Source organism: Amblyomma mixtum, chromosome 9 (genome assembly GCF_055824585.1).
Source record: "Amblyomma mixtum isolate Tamu chromosome 9, ASM5582458v1, whole genome shotgun sequence".
NCBI lineage: Eukaryota > Metazoa > Arthropoda > Arachnida > Ixodida > Ixodidae > Amblyomma > Amblyomma mixtum.
The window spans coordinates 119738395-119763262 of record NC_143020.1 but is presented as its reverse complement, the minus strand read 5'-3'; the positions used below and the strand labels follow the sequence as shown (position 1 = coordinate 119763262).

Below are 24868 nucleotides of genomic sequence, written 5' to 3'. Positions count from 1 at the left end.
TCATTCACGTAAGTACAGAACCGAAGGCAAAATAAATTTCCGATGCTCGTTTCGCCCTCGATGTTCAAATCAGTTAACCCGTGTCTAAAGTCATACAGTCTGGCTCCCAGGTTCATCGTCCTGTTTTTGACGTCACCACAAAGAACTTCAGGGGCACCAGAAGCCTTGAACGACTGACTGTTGTGACACAGCAGGCAAAATTTTGACCTGCACATAGAGACTTTTTTTTTCCAAGATAATAGCGGCCGACTACCTCTGCTGTGGTTTCGCAACATGCTGACGCTTCTGAGATATATTAGTGAATTTGAAAACGTACCTGCTATGTACGAGCTCTTTCCTCCAGGAATCAGAGAAATCATTTCCCTTCTGGAAACAAAGAAATCATTTGCTGGGTTAGCAGACTTCTCCCCACAATGCTACATACCCACCCGCAAGAAAAAGAGTTCCATCCATTTTTAATGATTCATAAGAAGGGCACAAACAAGGACCGCGCCGAGTGTAACAGGGGGTGGCCAGCCTTGTTGACTTGCATGTCTTACTTTTGCAAGATTCAGATTTACACTGCAAGATCAGTGTTGTATTTATTGTACCTCTAAGGCGGTGTGATATGGGCGAACGCTTTGCTGTGTTGTGGCAGCTGGCTATGAAAGCGTAGGCACTGGTTAATCATGCGAATGAAGCTGTTAGAAATTTGGTTGCCTGAATAAAATAATGAAAGAGTTTCAATTGATTTGAAGATAAATCGAAAATGGAGAGATGTGCATTGCTGCCATCGTTATCTGTCCTTTCTCTTTGCATGCAAACGGCGTATAGGGGCACTAGTAGGAATTAAGGATGCACTGGCCACAAAGCTAACTATAATGCTCGAAGCACAATGTTAGATGGTGCTGTTAGACAAAGCATATAAAAATTGAAAACAAAAATTTTAAATTATTACAACAGGAGAGCATAAATAATTTACGGTTACTTAACTAGGTTGTCGTCTACGGTCGGGAAGACACTGAGAGAATGAGTCAGGCACACCAGTTATGCTTAAAACTAAATGTTTGCTTATGTGAAATGAGTGGGTCAGCACCTACAAAAGAGAGAATAGTCTTCGTGTCTCGTCTACGCGTGTTTTATGTGATTTCATTCAGCAAGCACAATGTGGAGCGCGTTGAATGCATTTAACCTGAAGTTCATATAGAAACGTGCGCAAATAATGGGACGCGCATTGCTGGGTTTGAATTCATAATCTTTGCTCAAAAAAGAAAAATCACGCTGAATTGCATGTGGAAGAAGGCATTCCTGCACGGAGCAATTTTTTATACAAGCGTGCTTGTGTGTTCTAGGATACCAGGAGGCTGTAATTTGCTCACGCTGTGGCCAAGTAGACCACGTCTGCTTTCTTGTAACTTGCGTCGTTCTTTACCACCTCGTTTAGCTTCTTAACCGTTTCATTGCCGATGAGGTCGCCGTTTGTCCACAGCTTGACGTATGGTTCATTTTCCTGGAAACATGTTTTTTCTGTAATATGATTGAGAAAGTACCGCGTTTTGAGCAATTACCTTAAATGTGCCTTGTATTGTTGTCAAACCAATGGGAACTTGGGGTTTAAGCTGATCTAGTCGAAGGCTCACCTACAAAGTGCATTCGACAATAAAAATTCCCATTGTCGAGTGGATTGGCTTTTGCTTCGTTGACTGCAGTGGCGCGGAGGAAAGTGGCTTTATTGCCAACCTTTTGTGCCATGCTGAGCCGTACACTGTATGTACTAAATTACTGGAACAATGTCTACCAATGCGGCTTGTAACTGGTTTTCAGCGGCTTTTGAGAATGAAGAAAAACTTCATTAGACACTGCTTAGACTAGTATGGAAAATACGGAAGCATGCATTTAGTGCTGCGGATTTTCTCTCGCGAAACATATTGTCGGTGGATTTATTACGACGAAACTTTTATGAACACCTTACGCCGAGTCCACGATGAAGCATTCTTTGGCTTTGGCTTCGAAATGTGTAAAGTTTTAAACAAACGTAGAGGCGAGAATTCTAGGGGTTCTTCAGATGTTCAAGTACAGCGCAACAAAAGTCGTTAACTCGTTATACTTCGCCACAGCTGACTCACGACACGGCACTGATTATTGTTCACGCGGATTATGCGAGGTTGAAACGCATATCGAGTGGCTTTCCGGATTACGTTCATTACGGCGGCCAGCGTGGTGTCCTGCTGTTAAAAGCGAGGAATGGTGAAAAACTTCAAGCTGCATTAATTTCACTCCTCCGGCAGTAAACAAGTTTTATTTACGTTACGCTATTTGTTCATTGCATTATTACCATATGTATTACGCTATTATATTTGCGTGATAGTATAATAAGTCAGAGCTTCGTTGCGGGCGATAACTTAGAGAGCAAAACTAACATTTCCCTGATAGAGCACCAGCAGCAATTGCCGCCAAAGGGGCATGCTTACCGAGTTCATAAACAGCGTCACATACGCGATCCGGTCGTCGGTACTGTTTCCAAAATGCATGGTGTGGTTGTAGTCGCTAATAAAATGAAGCTCGACACCGAAGTTCTCCGGTACTGCTCCTCTTATTTCTGGAAGCAAGAACACACCCTAATTGTCCGGATATGGGATGCCAGGAAAGAGGGCGGTTCGAGGTGTCGTGTATACGCACCAACTTGTGGGGCCCCTGCGTTTTCGGGAAGCTTGTTTTCTAAAGAAAAAATGGGGAAAGTAAAGCAAGTGACAAGAATGACGCCACTTCGCTTTCAAGGATACTTGATTGCCTGGGCATTCTGTCTCTCCGCGTTGAGTGTGTTTCAGGTGTAAATTTTTCCCTTATGCTCACCAAATAGCCAGCTGTACACTATCGGTATAAACGCTGTTTCACGTATCTTCCACGCGAAGGCTTAGAAAAAGTAGTAGTACATCAAAGTTTGGTGACAACAAATACTTATTGTTCACCGTCGTGCCATTTTCATGTATTCAAAGAAGTGCCTCAAGTTAAGTGAAACATCATGCATCTAAAATTCATGCATCTAAAATTCATCAGGACAGCCTTTAGGAAGGCGATGAATCAAGAACTTCCCTTTTTTAGAATACAGAGTGAGGTAGCTGGGCTTGTGTTCTTCGCTTTCTATATAGAGTATGTACGGTCAGGATTCCAATTATTCGCTGTCAGGCCCGTCCAGCTCGCTGGCATGTGCCATTTAATTGACATCTGGACAACAGGAGCAAGCACAGACTGAGATTTCTGAGTTCTGCTGCTTCCTTACACGATAAATGGGATTACGCTGAGTAGCAAACTGCTTTAATGGAGCCTTACCACCACGGGCTTTGTGCAAAGAAAACGGCACGCCGTCTTATCTTCTGCCGGTCAGATCATGGTGAGGGCTGAGTCGGGCTGGTTGGTTCATGTTGAATGGTACGGCAAAACAGCGCTGACGGACGGGACGGAAGAAGATGAGACAAACACATGTGTTTGTGTTTGTCAGCGCATGTGTTTGTCTCATCTTCTTCCGTCCCGTCCGTCAGCGCTGTTTTGCCGTACCATTCAGATCATGGTCCCAGCGCTTTTTTATATGAGAATTTAAAGACGGTAGAAATTTCAACCACCTTCTCAAACAAATATGCTGAAGTTTTGCAGCATACCACGTGCCTGGGGCCGTATTGCATAACTGTCCATTGTCCACTTGTCCATTAGGTCCTCTGTAATTAGTCAGTGAGATCAGTGAGCCCGGACCCCACCATCGGCTCCAGTAGGCAGCCAAAGGTTATCTACTTAATTATCGGGCCTCTAGGCGCTTAAAAACCGCCGATATGTCTCACTGGCCAATGACAGATGACAAGATGGTCAAATGGACAACGGAAAGTTATAGAATACGGCCCCTGGCTTCGAATCTGTGGAACGAGGCCGAACTACAATGGACACGCGCCCTTTTCCAGCAGTGTTTTATCTACTCGTTTACGGAGTCAAGCAAGACCAAAATACACTGATCGCTCAGGATGGAGTGTTCTACGCTTCCCGACTTACCCATTGGTGGCTCATCCTCGCATATCCCCGCGCTGTTCGGTATCTTGATTAACTTGTGCGGTGCTCGTGTCGTAGACGATCTTTCCGAGTTCACCACAGGCTCGATACGATGAGTGAGGTTCACGAGTCCTGTCTAAGCGGATTCGGCCATCAGTAATGCGTTGCGCAAATCTAGCCTCACGTTCAGAGTGATTCTCAGCGTTCACTATAGGCTCCTCAAGGTATGAGGAGCCTATAGTAAACTGGCAGTCGCAGTAAACTGGCTGTGTGCCTCTTACTGTGCTTCTGGCGCTACAAATTTTTGTATGCAAGACTGGTACTGCCCTATCACTACCTGGATCTTCTAGAGTGTCACCTCGAGAGCAATGGAACTTGCACCTCAGTGATCATCATCATTAGCCTGACAATGTTCAGTGAAAGACAAAGGCCTCTCCCATATCTCTCCAATTAACCCTGTCCTGTGCGACCGGCGACCACCTTACACACGCAAACTTCTCAATCTCGTCCGCCCACCTAACCTTCTGCAGCCCCCTGCTACGCTTGCCTTGTCTTGAAGCCCTGAGAGAGAGAGAGAGAGAGAGAGAGAGAGAGAGAGAGAGAGAGAGATAACTTTTATTTTGTAGCTCAAGTCCGAGCCTTCTTGGATCCCTGAGTGTTAGCCTTGACGACCATCGGCTACCTTGGCTTCGCATTACATGCCCAGCCCAAGCCCATTTGCTCTTCTTGATCTAGGATGTCGTCTACCTGCTTTTGTTCCTTGACCCGCCCGGGTCTCCTCCTGTCTCTTAACCTTACACCTATCATTTTCCTTTCCATAGCTCGCTGCGTTGTCCCCATTTAAAGCTGAACCCTTTTAATTAGCCTGCACCTTTCTACCCCTCCATCCAAGTGCCTGTAGGCTATTCTGCGGTTACACCCAGAATGACTTCGGGACTGTAGAAACACACTGTAGCTAAACAAATACACCAGGGGTGCACTTACAACAATATAGTCACTTCCTCGAGGCTTGAGCATCAGGGAGGCATGCTTGCTTGCATCTTTGTACAAATGTCTCTCATAATAAGCTCCGTCAACCTGCAAGTGAACCCGAAAAACGAAGTCACGCATGGTGATAGTGTCAGGGTGGCTGTGTTGCAGATAATACTTTTCCCTTCCGTTTACCTGCAGAGATTTACGCGAATCTGCATACCTCACACACGTGGTCGATGAAATCAAGTCAGTTGAGCAAAGAATTGATACAATTTTTTTGGTGCACGAAAACATCTGGTTCATAATCGAAATGTTAGCTACAAGTGACACTGCTCTATGCAAAATTTCACAATATTTCACATCTGTTTATATTCTGGAGCCGACAGCCACTCGTTTGCCAGAGGTTGCCAATGTTTTGCCTGAACTTGCCTTTAAGTATACCCTGGAACTATTTAGGTAACGACAATAGGCCAGAATATTGCACGTGCTGAAAATAATAAACATGCAACATGTGCAGCGCAGAACCTGAGCATAGATAGGTGTCATGGTAAAAGGCAGCCGTTACTCACATACCGCTCGATGACTCCTTCGTCTGTCACATCGCGCAGTAAAAGCCTCGCGGCCAGAATCGATGCCTTCTTCAGGTTGAGATGGTAACCGTCGTGAATGATGAGAACTTTTTCTGAGCTCTCTTGCCGACCTTCGAGCACCTGGGGATACACCGTGACGCCGCGTTCATGCAAGTCCACCTCATCTTCATTGGCTGTGAAAATAAAAGGAGGTAGCAGGGAGCAGGTAGCATCCAACGTTTGAAAATTAAGCTCACAGCAACGTTCGCTAGAAAACATGCGAGCTTCAGGGGTTTCAAATGCATAACCATTCATCATTATTATGTGAAATTGCGTTGCCTGATGCTGAAACTGGTGTGGCTTTAAAAAAAATTCAGGCACTTTTTTAAAATTTGAAGGAAAATTTTAGTGAAATACGTATGCATGGGCTTTGTGAAAGACTAAAGTAACTGTCCCATGAGACCCAATAATTGCCTCCATGAAGGCTAGAAATTCAAAGCTTTAAGCAAACATGTTAAAGTGCTTACCGCTAGGAGCCGTCGCTACGAGCAGTGCACACAGAAAGAACGCTACGAATGACATTATCACGAAACCCCAAAAGTTTGACCTTCTCTTAGTTTCAGACTCTAACACCCACTTTTTATCGACGTGTTGTGAACTTCGCACACTTATCTGCACGCGGTCTTTCGTCTGCCCCGTTAGTCCCGACCACATCCAGGATCAGTGCCCTTTTGCTCGCATTTCACTGGCATTAGAGACTCATGCCAGTGGATGTTTCAGCAGACGGGGTGATCGTCTCCTTGTTATTTGCACAGCGGAGCAGCCGGGCTTGCACTTCGAGGTATGCTCGCACTTTTCACTTGCCCTGCCTGCCCGGTGAAAAAGGGTGTGCGTGCCAAAGCGGCCGATTGAAGCAGTTAATTTTCACAAACGGTCATTCCTTTTAGGCGATAGCGTGTTTGATACCTATAGTTAGTTTGAGAAAAAATTATGTGTAGAGCCGTTCGTTTCCAGGGTTCATTACTTCGTTTAGAATGTCAGGGTCTTGAGCTGAGGTGATATTTTTCTGTATTTAAATGGCGTTTAAACGCCGTTTCTGAAAAAATCCATGTTTTTTACGATTACTTTTAACATTCGAAGTAATCGAAACAGTAGAAACAGTCAAAACAGTTTTCTTTTTGTCGTGTGACAAAAACCGTTTGGTGCACAAATTCAAGTTTAAATGGCCAGCTGATAGAAGATGATATTTTCCAGACGACATTTTTTTTGGTTTCTGGTTTTGCAGGTATTTTCTTCCATACGTAATCATACGCATCCGCAGCAGTTCGATGAACAGGATAGATGCGCCCACCTTGCAATAGACAAGTTGGGCACTTTGCAAGATTGCCATAGGCTAAGAAGTCAGTACTTGTGTTCTGCAGGATTGCCTCCATCAAGTACTGTGCCATCTGATCCTGAACTGAGCTTAAGGCTTAAATGGCGCATTTTAAAAGAGTTCTACAATCGCTAACAGGTATCTATGCAGACCACCCCGAAGTTGATCCTCGAGGGGTGCTGGTTTTAATATAGCACGTTCAGGAATACGTGTTTGAAAACCCAATATTTATTAAGGTGGCTTTCTGGGTACAATTTAGGTTACGGTGCTGGTGCTTGTGCTTAGGAGCATGCGAGGTTAGCCCACCCGTCCACCACCATCTACGACACACCACCCCAACCCACCACCCAAACCCACCTCCACTCTACAAAAGTGCCACCCCTCACATACTCATCTATACTAAGAAGTGTCATTAACCTAATCCGCCTACGTTAACCCGCCACAAGGCCTCAGTCCACTAGAAGCCCACGCAGCAAGGGAGCTAAAAAGCGACGTGGAAATCGAATTCAAAAACTTAGTGGGAAACTCAGCTTCTTTCCAGAAGCACCACCCACACTGAGTAATAGCGTGCAAGCGACCGTCGAGAGCAAATCCAATTGCTATCGCAGCTTTCTCGCATGAGGTTTTATGATCATCCTGTCAAATTTTATGGTGTTCTTTCAATGTTTACTATTACTGGTGGAATCGCTGCACCACTCACAGCTTAAAGCGACAAAATCGCGATGGATCTGCATACCGTCTTCCACGAAGCAAAAGCAGAACGGGTAGGCAACAGTCCTGTCTCAGGAGAAGATAGAAAAGCACGTCCATATCCAACCCTTACGGGATGCACGTGGCAGACTGGTGTCTCAGACGGGGGATCCTCTCTGTACTGTTCTCTCGTAAGTGTTGCTCACTGCAAAACTTCTTCCGCTGCCTCAACAAGTGCGGAGAATAGCATCATTCCGATGGCGGTGGGTTTTAACTCACCTATTCGTCTTATCGAAATCACGAGCAGGGGTTGCAAAGGTATCTCGTTACTATTAGGCCACAGTAGAATGTCAAGGCCACCTGTAATCAGAGCCCCACTTTTCACGTTTTCACATATGTATCCAGAACACGCATGACTCTATTCTGTACAGTAGATACTGTTAAGAATGAAGACGCAGGCCTAACTCGAGCGTTTACGTCGATGACAACAGTCCGACAACTCTCACAGAGCAGGAACAGCGCTTCTTCTAGTATATACGATAACAGTCACATGAGCAACACACGGGACTCGAGACATGGCAATCGTGGCGGGCGACACCGCTGCGCGGTCGAGTCGTGTGCAGCAGTAATATAAACACTCGTCACATCCTGCGGTGGCTGCCCGAATACAGCCACCTTGGCTGAACGAGTCAGTATTCTTCCCTTGTAGCGGTGTCCGCGTGGTTGTTTCGCAACGCTCTTGAGTAATATAATAGTATACAATAGATATAAAGTCCGCTTTTTCGTGAATACTAATAACTGGCAGTACCGAAAAGGAGACCAGTCAGGATGGCATGTCTACTAGACCTGCATAGGAAAATTCAGTGTTGAGCGGTATAACTTCAATTGAGTCAGGAGCGTGTTTGGCTTAAGCGTTAAGGCAACCCCGCGTCACCTGCCCGTTACTCATACATCCTGCGATTCAGAAGCGAAACAGAAGTTGTTAGCATATGTATATATGCACTGACCCGTCTATGCATAGACAAGCCAGATCTCGAAAGCTTTGAGTTAGCTTTAACGCGTGACAGGCTGCGTTTGTTGACGCAGAATAAAATAAATAAAACAGCGGTAGATTCCTGTGAAATCACATTTGCTTAACACAGTCTACAAATAGGTAGCAAGGAAACCACTAAACTCAAAGAACGAGCATGATTCAGCTACGCTGGCACATTTTTCAAAGCAGTGAAAGGTGTGAATGATATGAGCAAGCTGATCGGTTGAATAAGTTTTATTAGGGAAAAGAAAGAGCTGCCGCGCGCAGGAAATTCATGCAGGTGAGTAAAACAGGAGGAGACACTTAAGCTACCGCCTTACGGGTAGGACGTGACAGCGTTCAGTTCATGTTAATGCCCATGTATGCGGAATTGGTCATTCTGTACTTTGCGTTCCTGAGGAACCTCTCGCGATCAGTTATTAACTGAACTGCCACCTGCCACGGTGGGTGGTTTGCTCACAATTGGGTGGGCAGGTTGCGATGACGTCACAAGGTGACGTAACGTAGGTGACCGAAATGCCTCCTAGCTTGCCGCTGTGGGAGTTGTGAATTTTCTGGTCACGGCCAACGGCGCCGACGACGATCCCGGATTTTGTGCGACACGGAGCCTTTAACGCTACCGAGTTAAAATATATCATGAAATGCAGTGGTGAAATGAAACGAGACCAGTGCTGGTGTGGCGCTGTGTAGCCTTTGCATGTGACAATGGTGATCCTTGTTCATTCGCAGATGCTATTCCTGCATACCTGGAAGAAAGGAAGGATACGCTGTTGAGTTGCCTTCTCTGGTTAGCCTTTTCTCACAGGTCTAAACCACGCCGTGACCTAAGCTTAAAATTAACTTCGGCATAACCGCGCTGTTCTGCATAAATTCTCTGCTCTTTCATTAAAGAGTCCCTCTCTCTCTCTCTCTGCATAGATTTCAGATATTCTAAAGGTCATGTAAACCTTGTAAAAGTGCAAATATATACGCTAGTGCTTTAACAGCGAGATCTGTTTATGAGACAGCTCCTAGTACTGACAGCACGTAACTGCGCTCCGCGGTCACGTGTCCATCATTTGCGCGTACCTCGCACAACCTTCGTCATATTTGAATGGGGCGCACTTACCCGCGATAACATGACGACCCGAGGCCCGCACTTGGTAGTCTTTGTCGGCACCGGGTGGGACGCGCGGTCTAAGAAGCCGAGCGCTTTGAAACGCCTATCGGACGCTGCACGTAACCGGGAGGCGACAGCTCGCAAGCATATGCGGCGGGTTGAACGCGAGGAACGCGCGCTTGGCCAAAGACTTCCTAGTCGAAAATTGACAACGTTCACACCCTACTGCGTAATGCGCTAAACATTAAGTAATCAGTGACGCCTGTATGCACTGGTGGCGCTTCACATTTTATTTAGAGCATAACTCGAGGGACGAGCATGCTTAATCTGCCGAAGCGATAGTGTGTGAGCGTCGCAGCAGAAGTTATAAGCAGTGACAAGGGGAAAAAAAAAGGCGCGGATGCAGTCTTACAGTGCGTGGGCATTGACTCTATTCTGGAGGTAGCAATTCAGCAAACGGGGAAAGGCGCAGAGATTCAAAAAACCGAGAACGTTTACTTTACCTATGGCTGAATTTCGAGGTCTGAGAAACTAGCATAAAGGAAGAAACTGGCCTTGTAGATAGTGAAAACAATTTTGTTTTTGTCCTCTTTCTTTGATTTGCTGCTCGAAATGACGAGACCAAAAACAGATATAGAAATATTTTGTTAACGTTCCTTTGGTTTGCAAGACTTACCTTCTTTCAAGTAATTTGCAAAGGGCTCTTAATCCCTTTGTGCGCATGGTTGTCTCCAGACTGCTTAATGCTCACCGAAAGTGCTGCAACACTAAACACAGGTGTCGGTGCATAAAATTTTGCTCCAATACGTTTTACATGCTTTGAATAGCGCGCTGAAAAGCGCACCGGTACATGAGACATCTTGTTGTTTTCACCTTCATCGACAAGTTGCAGGCTTCATCTGCTTGTTTTTCTACTGTCATCGACGAGAAACTTTCTATTATTTATCCCAACCGCAGTTCGAACAAAGCGCCTTTCGTGATAGTTCTATCGGAAATGCCACGTGCAGAATGTGCCCAATCACGCTTATTGCATGTCATGGGTCAGGCAAGCAGTGGGCGTACTGACCTTCTTTGGGTCGGATTTGCTGCAAGGTGTCCCGTCCATCGCAAAAGTCGTGACATTTTGGGCCTTCTTGCCATTTTCAGGTCCCAACAAGCAACGAAATCGACATTGACTTAGATCTGACTCCTCCTGTCAAAGAAAAAAGAAAGTAGGGGTGGCGTTTTGCGGGTAAGCATAATGTATGACAATAATGCTTATTCCTTACTAAAGCGCACACAAGAAAAAAATGACGGTCGATTTGCATAGTTAGGCCACAAAAAGTCTGCCGCAAAGAGCACGCTTAAGACGGACGGACGGACGGACGGACAACGCGCAGAAAGGTTGGCCTAAATGTAAGGGCGAGGAGAACCGGTTAGACAGGGATCGGAATGTATCGCTTAGAGAAACCCGGATAAAAGAGCCGTAAAGACAACAGAGCAATAAATAGAAAAACACCCAGCGCTATAAGACACCAGCTTACTGCCTGTTGAGTTGTTTCATGCCTGTAGTCTGTATTATTTTGCGTGGTGGGTTCCTTGAAACGTTACAGACGAAGTGTCTCCTTGATGAACGTTGGTCTTTAAACGCAACGCAGATGCTATACTAACTCCGCTGAATTAATAGCAGCTTCGAGTCCTCTTACCTTAATGTAAGTGATCTTCTTGAATGTCGGGTAATATACTCTGCAGTAGGCGGCCCCTTCCATCACATCTCCCGCCAGCATCACCGCCTTGTTGGGCATCGGCAGGGCGCCGCAGGTCGTGCGCTTCCTCAGGCAGGCAGAGTAAGGCCACCTTTGCGAAAACACAGGCCGGACTAAGTGCGCTGCAGAGTGCTGCGGGTTGACGACTTTATATCGCAAGGTTACCCGCAGAAGTAATGGTGTACGCGTTATTAGCCTGCAGTTGTTTCGCAGAGTACGCAATGGTACTGCATGGCTATGTGGTGTCCATTCGGCGCTGCAGCTGAGATGTCATCATCATCATCAGCCTGACTACGCCCACTGCAGAGCAGAGGCCTCTCTCATGTCTCTCCAATTAACCCTGTCATTTGCCAGTAGCGGCCACCCTATCCCCGCAAACTTCTTAATCTCATCCGCCCACCTAACTTTCTGCCGCCCCCTGCTACGTTTGCCTTCTCTGAGATGAGATGTAGACGGATCTTTTGTACGCCGCTGATCTGCATTAACAGGGCGGGCGCCCTCACCTTAACAGATTACCGCTGTATGTTTTAGCACGAACTGACAGCGAAGGAATGGATGTTTTACGCATGAAATGTTTTTAGCTCCTGTTGTCGGGGCACCGCTGGTGACTTTGGCGTCGGAACGGAGGGAGAACACGGAGGCGAACTGAAGGGGCGACATGGAGGCGAACCTAAGCGAACTTTCGCGAAACTTTCCGTCTACCTCCTGGGGCCGACGTGCCACCGGAACAGCGCATGCATCAATAATCCAGTGCGCGGTGCGAAGGAACCTGCGCTCTATCCTGCAGTCGGAGCGGCGCAGGCGCGCGTTGCGCAATCCATGCGCTCCCGCAGACAGCTGCAACTAGCGCGCTGGTGCCGTGAGGATTCGGTGCGGCGGGGAACCCTTTGTAAACAGTGAGAGAGGCGGAAGGTAGCGGTCATTTACGTTGTCAGCTATACCGCTTGAGTGACGCTGCGGACAGATGGTTGTGTTTGGTCGAGGTGAGAGCTTGCAACCAGGTTCAGTCTGTAAAATGTGCCACGCCGGCCTTGGGAACCAATTCATGCTTACGTTTACTCGCGACCACGAGAGACAATGCATATTCTATTCCTTTTCTATGATTAACAATGGACATACAGGGTGAAAAACAAGTAATTTGTGGTCTGTTAGATTAACAGAATAAATTTATATTGAAGAAAGGCGCAGCCAAAGGCGACGCACAGTCACTTGGGAAGATCAAATTAGGAAATATGCGAGACCGCGGCTGGCACAGGACTGGGCTAATGGATGATCCTTGGTAAAGGCATTTGTCTTGCAGTGGACGCAGTCCAGCTGGTGAAGGTGAGGATTTTCTTGCCTATAGACGCTTTTCTTCGCATTATAAATTCGTTATAAGTCAGACCAGTCGCTGCTGTGAAAATTTCATTCGCGTTTTTCCGCGGAGTGAACGAGCATGCTGGCCAGAAAAATGTGATAACTGGTACACCGTGACAACGGAGATGGTGATTGGCGTCGATATAGGAACCCGCCCCCCCCCCCCCCCCCCCCCCCCCCCCCCTGAAAAAAAAAAAATGTTTGGTGGAGGATGTGAGCCCCTAGGTGGTGCATCACAGAGGTTTCGGAGCAGGATGCAAGTATTACAGAAACAAGCAAGCGTGAAATTTCAAAACTCCTAGCATTCTCGCCCGAAAGAAGATAACGTGGATAACGGCTCGTTATTTTAACGACATTTCGCGGACTAGAATACGCTTGTTAAGTGTGCGTGTGGTCTTAATATAACACAGAAACAATATTCGAGGAACAGGTTAAACAGGCGCGTTCGATATGTGGAATTGGTGCCATTTTGTACGCCCCTTTTTCACCCCTCTTTTGCCGATGCAATGTCTCATCGAACAGGGAGCTTTTCTGAGGAGTAAACATGGCCAACAATTTCGGACAAAAATTTTGAAAACTGAAAACTTGTAAGATACTTTTACGGAAATATTGAAGGTAATGGTACATTCTTGTAATATGCAGCAAAATCTCTCTTTTAAAGTGTTTCCATCGATCGCATCGAACAGTTAAGACTTCCATAGAAACCAAAAGGTAACGCTTTTGACAGTAGCAAGAACGTTACTAGAAAAAAATTGCGAATACACTTTCGCAACTAAAGGGTTGAGAGGCGGAAGCCGAGGACACTATGCCGTGACGATTTCCGGTGGATGTGACGTCACACCGTTCCCGTGGCTATATCGATGCCCAAATTATACATATTTAGGGGTCTTAAGTGTTAATTACGCTTAATTACACATTTTTCATCTAATTTGACACAAATCCGACGTTTTTCCGACCATTATGTGACAATTTTCACTATGTCGTGACGACTTCCGGTAGATGTGACGTCACATCGTTCCCGTAGCTATATCGACGTCCGCGCTATTTCGACGCAATTTAGATATTTTTGCTTATAATGAATTAACTAATTAATCTACAGTCATCAAAGTTGGCTTCCATGTTTATTTTTCCCCCTCTATCTGAAGCAACCATTGGTTTTCTTCTATATTTTTTAGTTCCCGAGTTAAACGCTTGTGACACGCTTTGTTAACGGACAGACGACAGTATGAGCCATTAAAGGCTTCCGCCTTAAAATTCAGGACTGCCGTCGGTTTATCTGCGGATATATTGACTGTTATCGTGAAATCATACATTATATGAAAAAATTGCGTTCATAAAAGGTTTCTCGCTCAAAAATGCCTTTGTCAAGAGTTGCTGGGTGTGTGTTGTCCTGCCTTACGTGACAAAGTCAGCGATCTGCCTTTTGCTGCACTCCGAAAAAGTCAGGGCCCGCGCTCCTTTGGTGTGCCTGCTCATCATGTATCCGTCGCTCGATGAGCAATTCTCTGCTTTCTGATCGCCGTCGTGCCGGGCCCCCAGACTGAAAGAAAAGTCATTCATTATCGAAGATTAAATTAAACATCACGTCATGTACTACGTATGCCCCTTAGTAAATTATAGCTACATGAGAATAACCACTTAATGTGCGGCATCCCTCATGGCTCAGATAGCTTTGCAGCGCAAAAGCATGTATAATTTTTTTTCACATCAAGTGCTCTCAGACGACGAGTAAATAAATTAAATTGCAGATGTTGAGACATTTATTATAAAGAACTTCTTGCTGGGGTAGTTGGTAATTCATTGTAAAGTAAAGGCGCCAAACACTACACACACACACACAAGACAAGAGAACGGGACAGAGCGGGACAACGAACGGGACAAAGGTTTGTGGTACGCATGCGAATATACTTACAGATGTCCAATTTCGTGGGCAGCTGTGTTTATTCCTGAGAACGTGCCAGGCCTGTCTTCAGCAATTGCGGCCCTTCCGGGCCTGCAAGCTTTTCCAACGGTAGTGATTCCTGCGTATTGCGCAGTGGTTTGTTCAGTGGTGATTGACTGTTCGCTCCATTCAGAGCAGTTTCGAGAAAAAAAGGGGGGAGGGGGTATAGAGATGAGGCCAGTGGAATATGCAACAAGAATCCGTGTCCTAAAGCATGCGCTCATATTCAGTTAAAACCACAGGAAGGAAAATTTGTAGCATGTAGCAGCACGCCTAGTCACGCGTGGCAGTTGATCAAGTTTCGGTACAGGTGCGGACGTATGTGAACGGAGCGCGCTATTCTCAGTGCAATCACGCCTTCCTTATTGGAAACGAAGAAACATTATTTGCTCTTGCAGCGCACATACCCTTCCCACCAGCATGCACATACCCAATTTCAAGTAGGGAACGCGCGAAAAATGTTAGAAGGCAATCGCGTGCTCTATTTACTTTTGTCCTCAACTGTACAAGTACATTCCTCGTATCTCATAACAGCCTTTAAACTTTTCTCTAAAAAATTGTTCACGCAATGAGAGATTCTAAATCGCAACCTCTCAGTTTTCGTACGAGTGCTGCTGTGGTAGTACAACGAGCCCGTAATGACGAATTGCCGGATGTGACTAGTGGTATTGCTAAACTAGATACAGCAGGTTTCTTTTTAAAATATGCATGCTCCCCAGCCTGGGTGCTCGTTTCTTGAGAGGCGTGCATAAAAAAAAAGGGTAAAAAATTCGCTGTGGCTTAGCTTGGTTAATCCCGGTAATTGCGAAAGCAATAACCGTAGCTACGCCATGGTTCAGTTGGTAGTGTAGCTGGTGGTGGTGCTTGTGGTTAGACTTGTGGTGATGCATCGGTTATACAATCCAATCCAATCCAATCCAATACAACCAAACCCAATCATAACCGAATTCAATCCAATCAAATCAAATCCAATTCAATTCAACCCAATCCAATCAAATCCAATCTAATCTAATCTAATGTAATCTAATGTAATCTAATCCAACCTAATCTAAGGCCGCCGGTGGTGGCACCGCCACTACTCGCAGACGGCACGAGATGGTCGTCCAGCTCTTCGGCGTGAAGTCACACAGTGGTGATGCGAAAGGTCATTTCATGTGCGCCGCCGTCGCACGGCAAAGGCTTGAAAGTGCAAGTAGTAAAGCTTTCGCTTTAAAAGGAAGGGGGGGGGGGTAACACTGCCGCAAGGTGGGGTGCTCCTCGGGCGACTCATGACACTCCTATCTTTCTTGCGGCTATATGCACTTGTTAGTGGTGATGAAACTCACTAGTTTATGCATACCCCACAATGTGTACATCGTTAAGCGTTAGTTAGGTTAGCGGCGAGGGGTGGTAACGCAAGCATTTATGAGCGCCGCTTGTGGTTTACAGGGGCTGTCTGACGGCAATAAATGACATGCACACAAAGCGGAAGGCAAACTTTTCAAGGATGAAAAGATATATTACACATTTCTGCGGCGACTGTCTTTCGTGTGCATATGGTTACACATGAACATTGGTACCTTGCGATTGGGCATCGAGGGCTTGTATTCGGTTCCGCAGATACTCTACTGCTGCTTTGATTCCATGCCCAGTGTCATCGGCCAATAGTGTACGTGTCTATATGTCTCAAAAACGCTGCAACAAGCCACTCCACGGCTGAACGTGTATGAAATAGACGTGCCTGCCAAAGTGGAGCTTTTTCCTCCTTCAATCAGTTTTACCATCTCTCGCCTGAAAAGAAAGAATGAGAAGACGTCAGTGACGAACCCGCGCTTGCGTATATGCACACACACACACAAAAAAGGTGATTGTAAATATTTGTAGTTATAGTTCGAACAGGTGGATTCGACGTCCGTTTGACGTCGAATCCACCTGTTCGAACTATAACTACAAATATTTACAATAAACTTTTTTTGCATGCATGCATGCAAGCACCTTGTTTATGTGCCTAATTACAACACTGAGCGCCGGGCAGATGCTGATGTAGGTTAGCACTTGATTCCTGATGTCAAGCAATCTCGTATGCCACATTGCCAGAGAAGAGGTACAACCTTACCCCGTTGCCATGAGGACTATGTCAGATCTCTTCATGTATTCGTCTTTGTCAAAGTACTTGACTAACTTATTGAGGCTGCTACTGCCGATAAGATCAACATCCTCGTACAGGTCTACGTAAGGTTCGTTAGCCTGAAAAAAAAAAAATTGCTTCATTATCAGGAGGCAACGGCTATCATTGTCCAACTTACCGTAAAGCTTCCTTGGATCACAATCACGATTACCGCAATAGGAGGATCGAGCTGGGCTAGGCGGAGGCTCACCTGTGAATTAGAAGTAGCTCATAAGACAGCTTGCACCTCGGGCCTCTTTATCAGAAAGGGGTCTTGGCACTTAGACATGAAAAAGCCTATATCAGAGCTGAGTACCGTCCCTGTGTTTGGAGCGATGTGTGCGTTACAGAAATAAAACTTCCTCTTTTTCCCGACATCGGTTTCCTATTGCGGCAAAAACGCTTCGGGGCCTGCGACAGCGGCATCTGCTGAAAACTCCCTGCTTTCGCGATGACAGTAAAAAGCATAGTCTTGAACAAAGGGTAACCATGAATTACTGCAGCTCTAAAGCACAGGTACAATCCTAGGTCATAACGGGAAGATCCTAGACGTATTTGTCCGCAATGATTAATTCCAGAGTGCTTGTATAAGAGCGACATGTGAAACTGTTGTTGATTGATTTCATTCAGGATCCCTGGCTTGCTCTACAGTCTTCCTGCATTAGGTTGAGCATGAGATTAATCTTAGCTACTGGTCGGAGTAGCCCTGCAGTACACTTCCAGCAGCTTCTCTGTCGTAACGTCACCTTAGATGCGTACATGTCACGCACAGACCACAACCATTTCTGATAACACTTCAGGTTCCTAATACTGCTCTTTCGCTGCTTTTGCAAGAAACTAGAAATGCTTATTTGCTCTTTTTTTTTTCAATGGGAACTCTATTGTGATAACAAGAGATATGCACAAACACTGTTTGGACCGATAGCTACAAAGGCTAGTGAGCGGTCCAATACAAAAATTACTTATAGGTCAGCCACAGAGCGCGGAATACTCAAGAGTTAATCGTGATGTACACAATAGTATAGGTTTACAAAATACGCCCAACAAAAACCAAGGGAGGAGACTGCAAAAAGAATACAAAATACTAAAAAATACAAAAAAATAAAAGAATACACAGAATACAAAGAAAAACAAATACCAATACCAAACACCGAAAAAATGGGCGGTCGGCAATGCACAAAACAAGAGTTCCAGGAAAAATATGATTAGACCTGTATTTAGACCAGTAATGCAGTTTACATGTCATTTTAAATTTTTTTGCTACTTCTACCTCGATCAGCAATTCGTTCCATGTTTTTGCTCCATTGAAATCTATGGAAACACTTGGACAAGGCCCATCATTAGTAATCCAAGCCTTGCATGTCAATGTTGTCAGAATAAGCGCTGGTCTGGGATGCCTATTACGATACGGCTTATTTCAGGTAACTAAGAATCTTGTATGGGTTGCAGTGCTTGGTATAAATGGCACTCTATATGGCTGAAGTGCACACCTCTGGTTCATTTAATTATGTGGTGATGCATTTAAACCAAAGCTCGAGGGCTGTGGTGAAGGTCATATTGCTGAATGAATTCTTTCCTTTGCTCGAAAGAATACCGACATTTGGCGAGTTAATGAGGCACAAAAACACACACATAGTTGGGTAAGTGAAGAGTTGGACAGTTTTGAATGAGCGTCAACAATTGACAGGCTTAATGAGTACAGACTAGATCCCGTACAAACACCCTGCGATGGAAGTATTATGAATATGAAAATAATACGCAATAAAAGGTGGTTCGCAAAGACATAAAAAGGGTACAAGCAGAAAATAAAACACTACATCAAGAAGAATGTCTGTTAGAACACTTTAAATATAATGTTAATGCTGCAGTGTAATGTCTTAATGGGTGGCGGGAGTTTGGGATCTCTAAATAAAATAACTTGTTGTAATGAAACCGGTATACGGCCGCAATAAGTTGTGCACTTTTGTGCACAGCAAAACTGGCTAGTAAACCTTTCCGAATCCTCCTTGGTCGCCTAATGCAGAAGGAGGTTGCGATTGATCTGGACGCAAATCAAAAGTTATGACGAGAACAACAGCCTAAAAAGAAGCAGTAGGAACGACATAATGAAAATGGCCGGTTGCAGTGTATGAGTTTGCGTAAAAATCCACTGCACACATCGCTACTGCTGTACTCACCGAATGCATAAAAACTGTAACATATTCGACTCGTTCCTCCTCCGTATCGTTGTTGAAATGGATGGTGTGATAGAAGTCGCTCAAGAAGTACACCTCAAGCGCATAACTTTCAGCTCTCGCGTCTGCAAAAACAAGAAGGCAGCAGTTCAAACAAAATGTTTCGCCAAGTCTAGTTTGCTCAGAATATCTTTAGTGGTCAAGAAAATAACAATTAGACGTCCGGCCGTTGCCACGAATGAAGAACCGCTCTAGTCCGAGTCCAGTCGGCACCTTATCTTCATTATCAGCGGTATCTTTAATATTTCATATTTGCTCACCTCCTTGACGAGCTTCAGCCTCTTGAGGTTCATTCTCTGTAACAAAAACGTGTTTATATTTATGAAGAAAGAAGTTACAACGGATCAGCGGGATGAAAGAGTTTTCACGGGCGTTCTTTTTTAGAAAAAAAAAAAAATATATGCTCTTTCACTAAAGGAACACTGAGGGAAACTTCATCGAAGCTTTGTTTTTGATGAAAATCGATTGTGTGGGCCTTCTTGGCTGCGTTCATTAACTGTGCGGAAGCAAAAATATGTCATATATATTCATTTCTAAGACAGTTGCATTTAAAGATTTTATCGTTACTCGATTAAAACTCAAGACATCTACACGGGAATGATTCCGTGATCGTCGTTTCCAAGTGAATGGTGAAGCAACGTAGCCTCTGAGATCCACGTAAATGTTATGTGGACGCACGCCGTTTATTTATTTATCTATTTATCTGATACCCACAGCGCCTTTCGGCATTACAGTGGGGGGGTTACAAATGCAAGAGTAAATACCACAATGCAAAATGCAAAAAACACGTCACATACAAGTGATGAGAATAACAAAAAGTATGCAGCATAATAACAAAAAAAAAGCAGACACGTGGTCATACAGACGAAAATGGGAACGTGCGCATGTGCTTACATACCAAGAGGGACAAGGCTGTCGACACATGTAATGGTGACGTATGCCAGGGAAGCCAAAGAAACTATGAAACGAGAACACACACGCATAGAAGCATAGGAAAATAGTTATCACATCCAGGTGCTTCTTGCTGCTTCAGGTGCTTCTTCTTGCTTGTGCTATCACTTCGAAAATATTCTAACACCTGCAATGCCCGTTTTTCATTTTTTTTTGTTTTATAAAAGCGCTGTTTTCAGTGAATGCAAAGTCTTTTTTATTACAACGCGACAATTTATTTATACGCGCCAACTTCAGTTTGCCTGCATTGCCCCTTTAAAAAGCTTTGCGTCTCTCGCAGCTTTAAGAGGTATTTGTGCCCATCATGAAGTATGGAATTTTCTATGTTCCAACAAAAAAATAAAGCAGTCTTTTTTAATCGTCTGGAAACATGCCCCCTAATTTGCAAATCCTAAACAATTAACAACTGTCTTGCGTTAACAAACTGCGTTAACGACAATGAAGTGATCTCGCTTGAGATATTTATCTATGCGGCACGCAGTCATTTTTGATGAATAAGGCCGGAAAAACAGTGGTACTTAAGCGCACTGAGTGACGCCAGAAGTACGAGGATATTTAACGGATGCATCGGTGATTTAGAAATGCAAGAAGGGCAAATTGTTCAAGCACGCAGCGAGGGGAAGCATCATCACGTAATATTTGGCCAAAAAGTTCACGTTTGCCAATTGAGATGTGGCTGAAGCACTCCATGATTACATGAACCAATGATGATTTGGAAAACATTCTGCTGCATTGCCTCGTCACTCTGTGAAATGTACCAGTGGTACTGAATTGATTTCAGTAAGAAAGAAAGACAAAGCTGCTTGGAACATCATACGGGCGCGGTAAAAAAAGGAAACTCCGCAAGTCGAGAGGTCAAACGCGCTTTTCTTTCGCTCAGCTTTTGACCCGTAACACCAGTGTGTTCGTTTTTTTTTTTCGTTAACTGTGCAGAAAATAAATGCGGAAGAACAAAACTCCAGGCTTACCGGCTATGTCCTCAGTCCCACAACTTCCGGACTTACTGGAAATCCTCGATATTCTGTGAGGCTGTCTGCTTGTTGACGATCTTTCCACGCTGGATATGGGCTCAATTTTGTGGGTGAAATTCATAAGTCCTTTCTGAAGAATTACGATCTTTTAATGGTTTATTGTGCAATATAGCATGGCTCTTACGCACAGTAAATGATTTTTATGCGTAAAAGGGCATTTCACGAGACCTGAGTGATAATTTTCATGAATTTTACTGCTGCCCCTTACTGAGATTAGACTAAAGTAGCCTCATTGTTACTCGCATACAGGAAAACCAGTATTTCTTGCTGACAACTTACCTAATTGAATAAAGTAGCCGGGAGAATAAGTTTTCTGGCTTTGTTCTTAATGGGGATCAACACAATTTTCAAATTTACGGAGCTGGGCCAAGCCCATTTCGGTGGTGTCCTAGATCGGTTCCGAACGTGGGTCAGCTCAATTTTCAAATTTTCGGGGGTGGGAAAGGTAAACTTTGGAGGTGGGCCAACCTCCTTTTTGGAAGTTGGCTAATTTAATTTTGAGACTAGGCCCACTCTGTCTTCAACACGAGCACACCCAGACTCACCGGCAATCATATTCAGCTCAGGCTATTTCAAGGTCAAACTTCGGGCAGTCGGCGTGGATGATGTTTTCAAAAAGTGCACGCGTTGTGTCTCGCTTTTATTTTCGACTGATGCTCCTAAAATAATATTACTGGTATTCCATTCCCGCAAATAGGCACCAGTTGTGTTTTCTACTCTAGCTCAGGTAACGTGTAATGCCCACGTTAAATAGTGGCTTACTCACAATGACGTATCCAGAGTGTCCTTGAGGTTGTAAGAGCAGTGAAGCTTGCTTGCTTCTGTCCTCGAACAGGTGTCTCTCATAGTACGCACCCCCGATCTAGGAAAAGCCGGTATTCGAAATGTTATTTAAGGTAAACATTACTTACTTAAGAAAAATTACTTGAATTCTTACTTCACTTAGCAGCTAAATATAGGAGCTGCACAATCATGTGCCGTGGCCTTCGAGCTTCTTTCACGTCTTATATAGACTGAAATCAGTACTTTATTGAATACAGAAGCTGCGAAAGATCATGAATGGAACCCGGTAAAAGAGACTTAAATGCGAACATAAGTGTACTTCGTTTACTCAATTTGCTTCGTACTTTGCCTCAGCGTACTAAAAGAAGTTCAACGAGAAATTAATTTTACTTAGGTGGCTCTCCTAGCACATATAATTTCACATATGAAAGGATGTGACAATAAATTACGTAAGTGGTAAGAAAGGGCTAGCTAGCGGAAGATGACGTCTACTCACACGGCGTTCGACAACTCCGTCTTGCGTTACGTCTCGAAGTAAGACACTGTTGGCTAGAACTGAAGCTTTTCTCAAGTTAAGCGTGTATCCCTCTTTGATGTGCACAATCTTCTCAGAGCTGTCTTGCCGGCTTTCGAAAACTTGGGGGTAGACAGTCATAAAATCCTGGACAGTCTCTGGGTTGCCCAAAACTGAAAAAAACAAAGCCAATGTTTATACATTTTTATCGCGGCTCCGCGGCACTTCGAGAGGACTACGGAAAGAAAATTAATTGCAGGAAATAACTGATCCCAACCATCCCTCAGGAATTATCCCGATGCTTACACAGCAACATTTGCTATTTTGACGTTGATGTTAACGAGGCAGTGCAGACGTCCTGTCGAAGGACTAAAGTCTCTAAATAATAATAAAAAAAACGGCGCCATATCCTTTCTCCCCCTTATGCCTGATCACTCTCTCTCTCTTTTGGGCAATGGCTCCGCCGAAGGAGTGCTGGACTGGCACACGCTCTTGCAGCGATCGCTTTACATGTTGCATTGTATTACATTACCATCTTAGGCAGCACATGTGAAACAGTGACATTTTTTGTCCGTGAAATGCGCCGCCACCGACTTGCCAGTGTTGTAAAGCAGGGTTCCTAACGCATGCCCCCTGTGCTTAACCAACTGCATCTTTTCCGGCCTCGCGCTTACATGCCACGCCCGAGTAGTTCCACCAGATGACGACGGACACAGATGAGGCGTGAGACACGGGTTGCCTGCACTGAGTGATCAGGTGATCTTGGGTGAGCGCGCTCCAACCTGAGGATGACGAAGGTAGTGCGAGGCCCGAGTGCACGGCCGCGCCTGTGTCTTGGCCAATCCCCCGCAATGGGTACGCGTCATTAACTGACTGAGGAGAACAACAACTACTACACTCGGCTGTCCTTGTAGCTCTGACTTGCATCTCCTGCTGGTCAAGCCATTGTTAGAACGACGGACACAAATCAAGCACTCCTCGGCAACCCCCCCCTCCGTCCCCTCCATTCAATTCCTAGGAGCTATCGTTGCAAAGGCATCATATTCGGATCACATCTTTTAGCCACGTTGCTCACAGTGAGTAACAGTGGACAGCCATACAGCCGGAAAAACCGGACTTGCCGAAGACCGCAGGGATACTCTGAAGTTTTCTCGTCGAAGCGAAGGATCCCTTACAGTAGTGACAGTTGAATCGGTTACTCTGTTGATACACGTTGATTAGAGCCTACGAGCTTGAACTCTTCGTCGTGAAACACGAACCATCTTTGCAGGCTGAGTGTTCGAAACGGACTTCGCGCCCGAAAGGGCGCATTTGGGATTTGCGGAGCCCCCTCCAAGAGCACACTCCAGAGGAAGCTGGGCCGAGGGTGGCTTGCGTCCATATTTACCGGTGGGGTTTCGGAGGCGCGTTGCTCACAATGAGCTCACCGTTGCTCACAGTAAGCTTGCAGTATAGTATAACCATTATAATTATTGACTGCTTGAGATATAATGTGACGCTACTCATCTTTTGAATACGGTCTGGGAGACAAAAATATACGGGCATATGTGTAGAATTTCCATCGCAAACAGGAACGAGAACAACAATGCATCCGGCCTGGCAAAACGGTTGTTCTTTCACTTGAAAACACGACTATCCAGCGACGAGAAGCTGCGATTCAGTTACTTACCGAATGTGGGTGACATAAACTGCGTCCATACAAAGGACACGACAAAAGTCATTTCCATCACGCGCTCAGACAGAAATGAGCCGTACTTCTCCCCGCTTTTTTTTTGTAGACGCACGGCCCCTTTTGTTCGGTGTCTTTTATTCGTTACTTCGACCCAGCGCAGTATGCATAAAATCTACTCACCTTTTCCCGCAGCTAATGCCATTGCACTCTCTTAGGATGTTCAACTGACATTACTGTGTCGGTCCATATTTCGACGGCAAGAATGTTCGAAACCCTTCAGCAAGCCTTTGCATTACAACAAGGAGAACACTGAAATCATTTTTAAAAAAGTGTTGAGCTTAGTTATATGGTGGTTTAACGTCCCAAAGCGGACTCAGGCTATGAAGGAAGCCGTAGTGAAGGGATCCGGAAATTTCGACTACCTGGTTTCGTTTGATTTGGTTTAGTTTATTGTGGCCTAACCTCCCAAAACGACTCAGGCTATGAGGGAAGCCGTAGTGAAAGGCTCCAGAAAAATTTCGACTACCTGGTTTGGTTTGGTTTATTGTGGTTTAACGTCCCAAAGCAACTTAGGCTATGAGGGACGCCGTAGTGAAGGGCTCCGGAAATTTCGGCCACCTGGTGTTCTTTAACATGCACTGACATCGCACAGCACACGGGCCTCTATAATTTCGCCTTCATCTAAATTCAGCCTCCGCGGCCGGAACCGAACCCGCGTCCTGCGGGTCAGCAATCGAGCGCC

At 45.1% G+C, this 24868-nt stretch overlaps 1 protein-coding gene and 1 pseudogene across 1 annotated transcript; both read right to left on the bottom strand.

The window, feature by feature from the left end:
• The window catches only part of LOC149330994 (uncharacterized), a 49774-nt pseudogene that overhangs the window by 12080 nt on the left and 12826 nt on the right, over positions 1–24868 (bottom strand).
• On the bottom strand, positions 9373–24181 carry LOC149330995 (venom metalloproteinase BumaMPs1-like). The gene is made up of 14 exons (XM_089560041.1): positions 24124–24181; positions 22437–22627; positions 21924–22019; positions 21095–21227; positions 19436–19471; positions 19119–19240; positions 17081–17152; positions 16891–17021; positions 16516–16565; positions 14766–14874; positions 14253–14393; positions 11438–11588; positions 10819–10944; positions 9373–9399 (listed from the first exon to the last, which is right to left on the bottom strand). Exons 1-14 carry the CDS (start codon positions 24179–24181, stop codon positions 9373–9375), a joined length of 1443 nt encoding a protein of 480 aa, XP_089416167.1.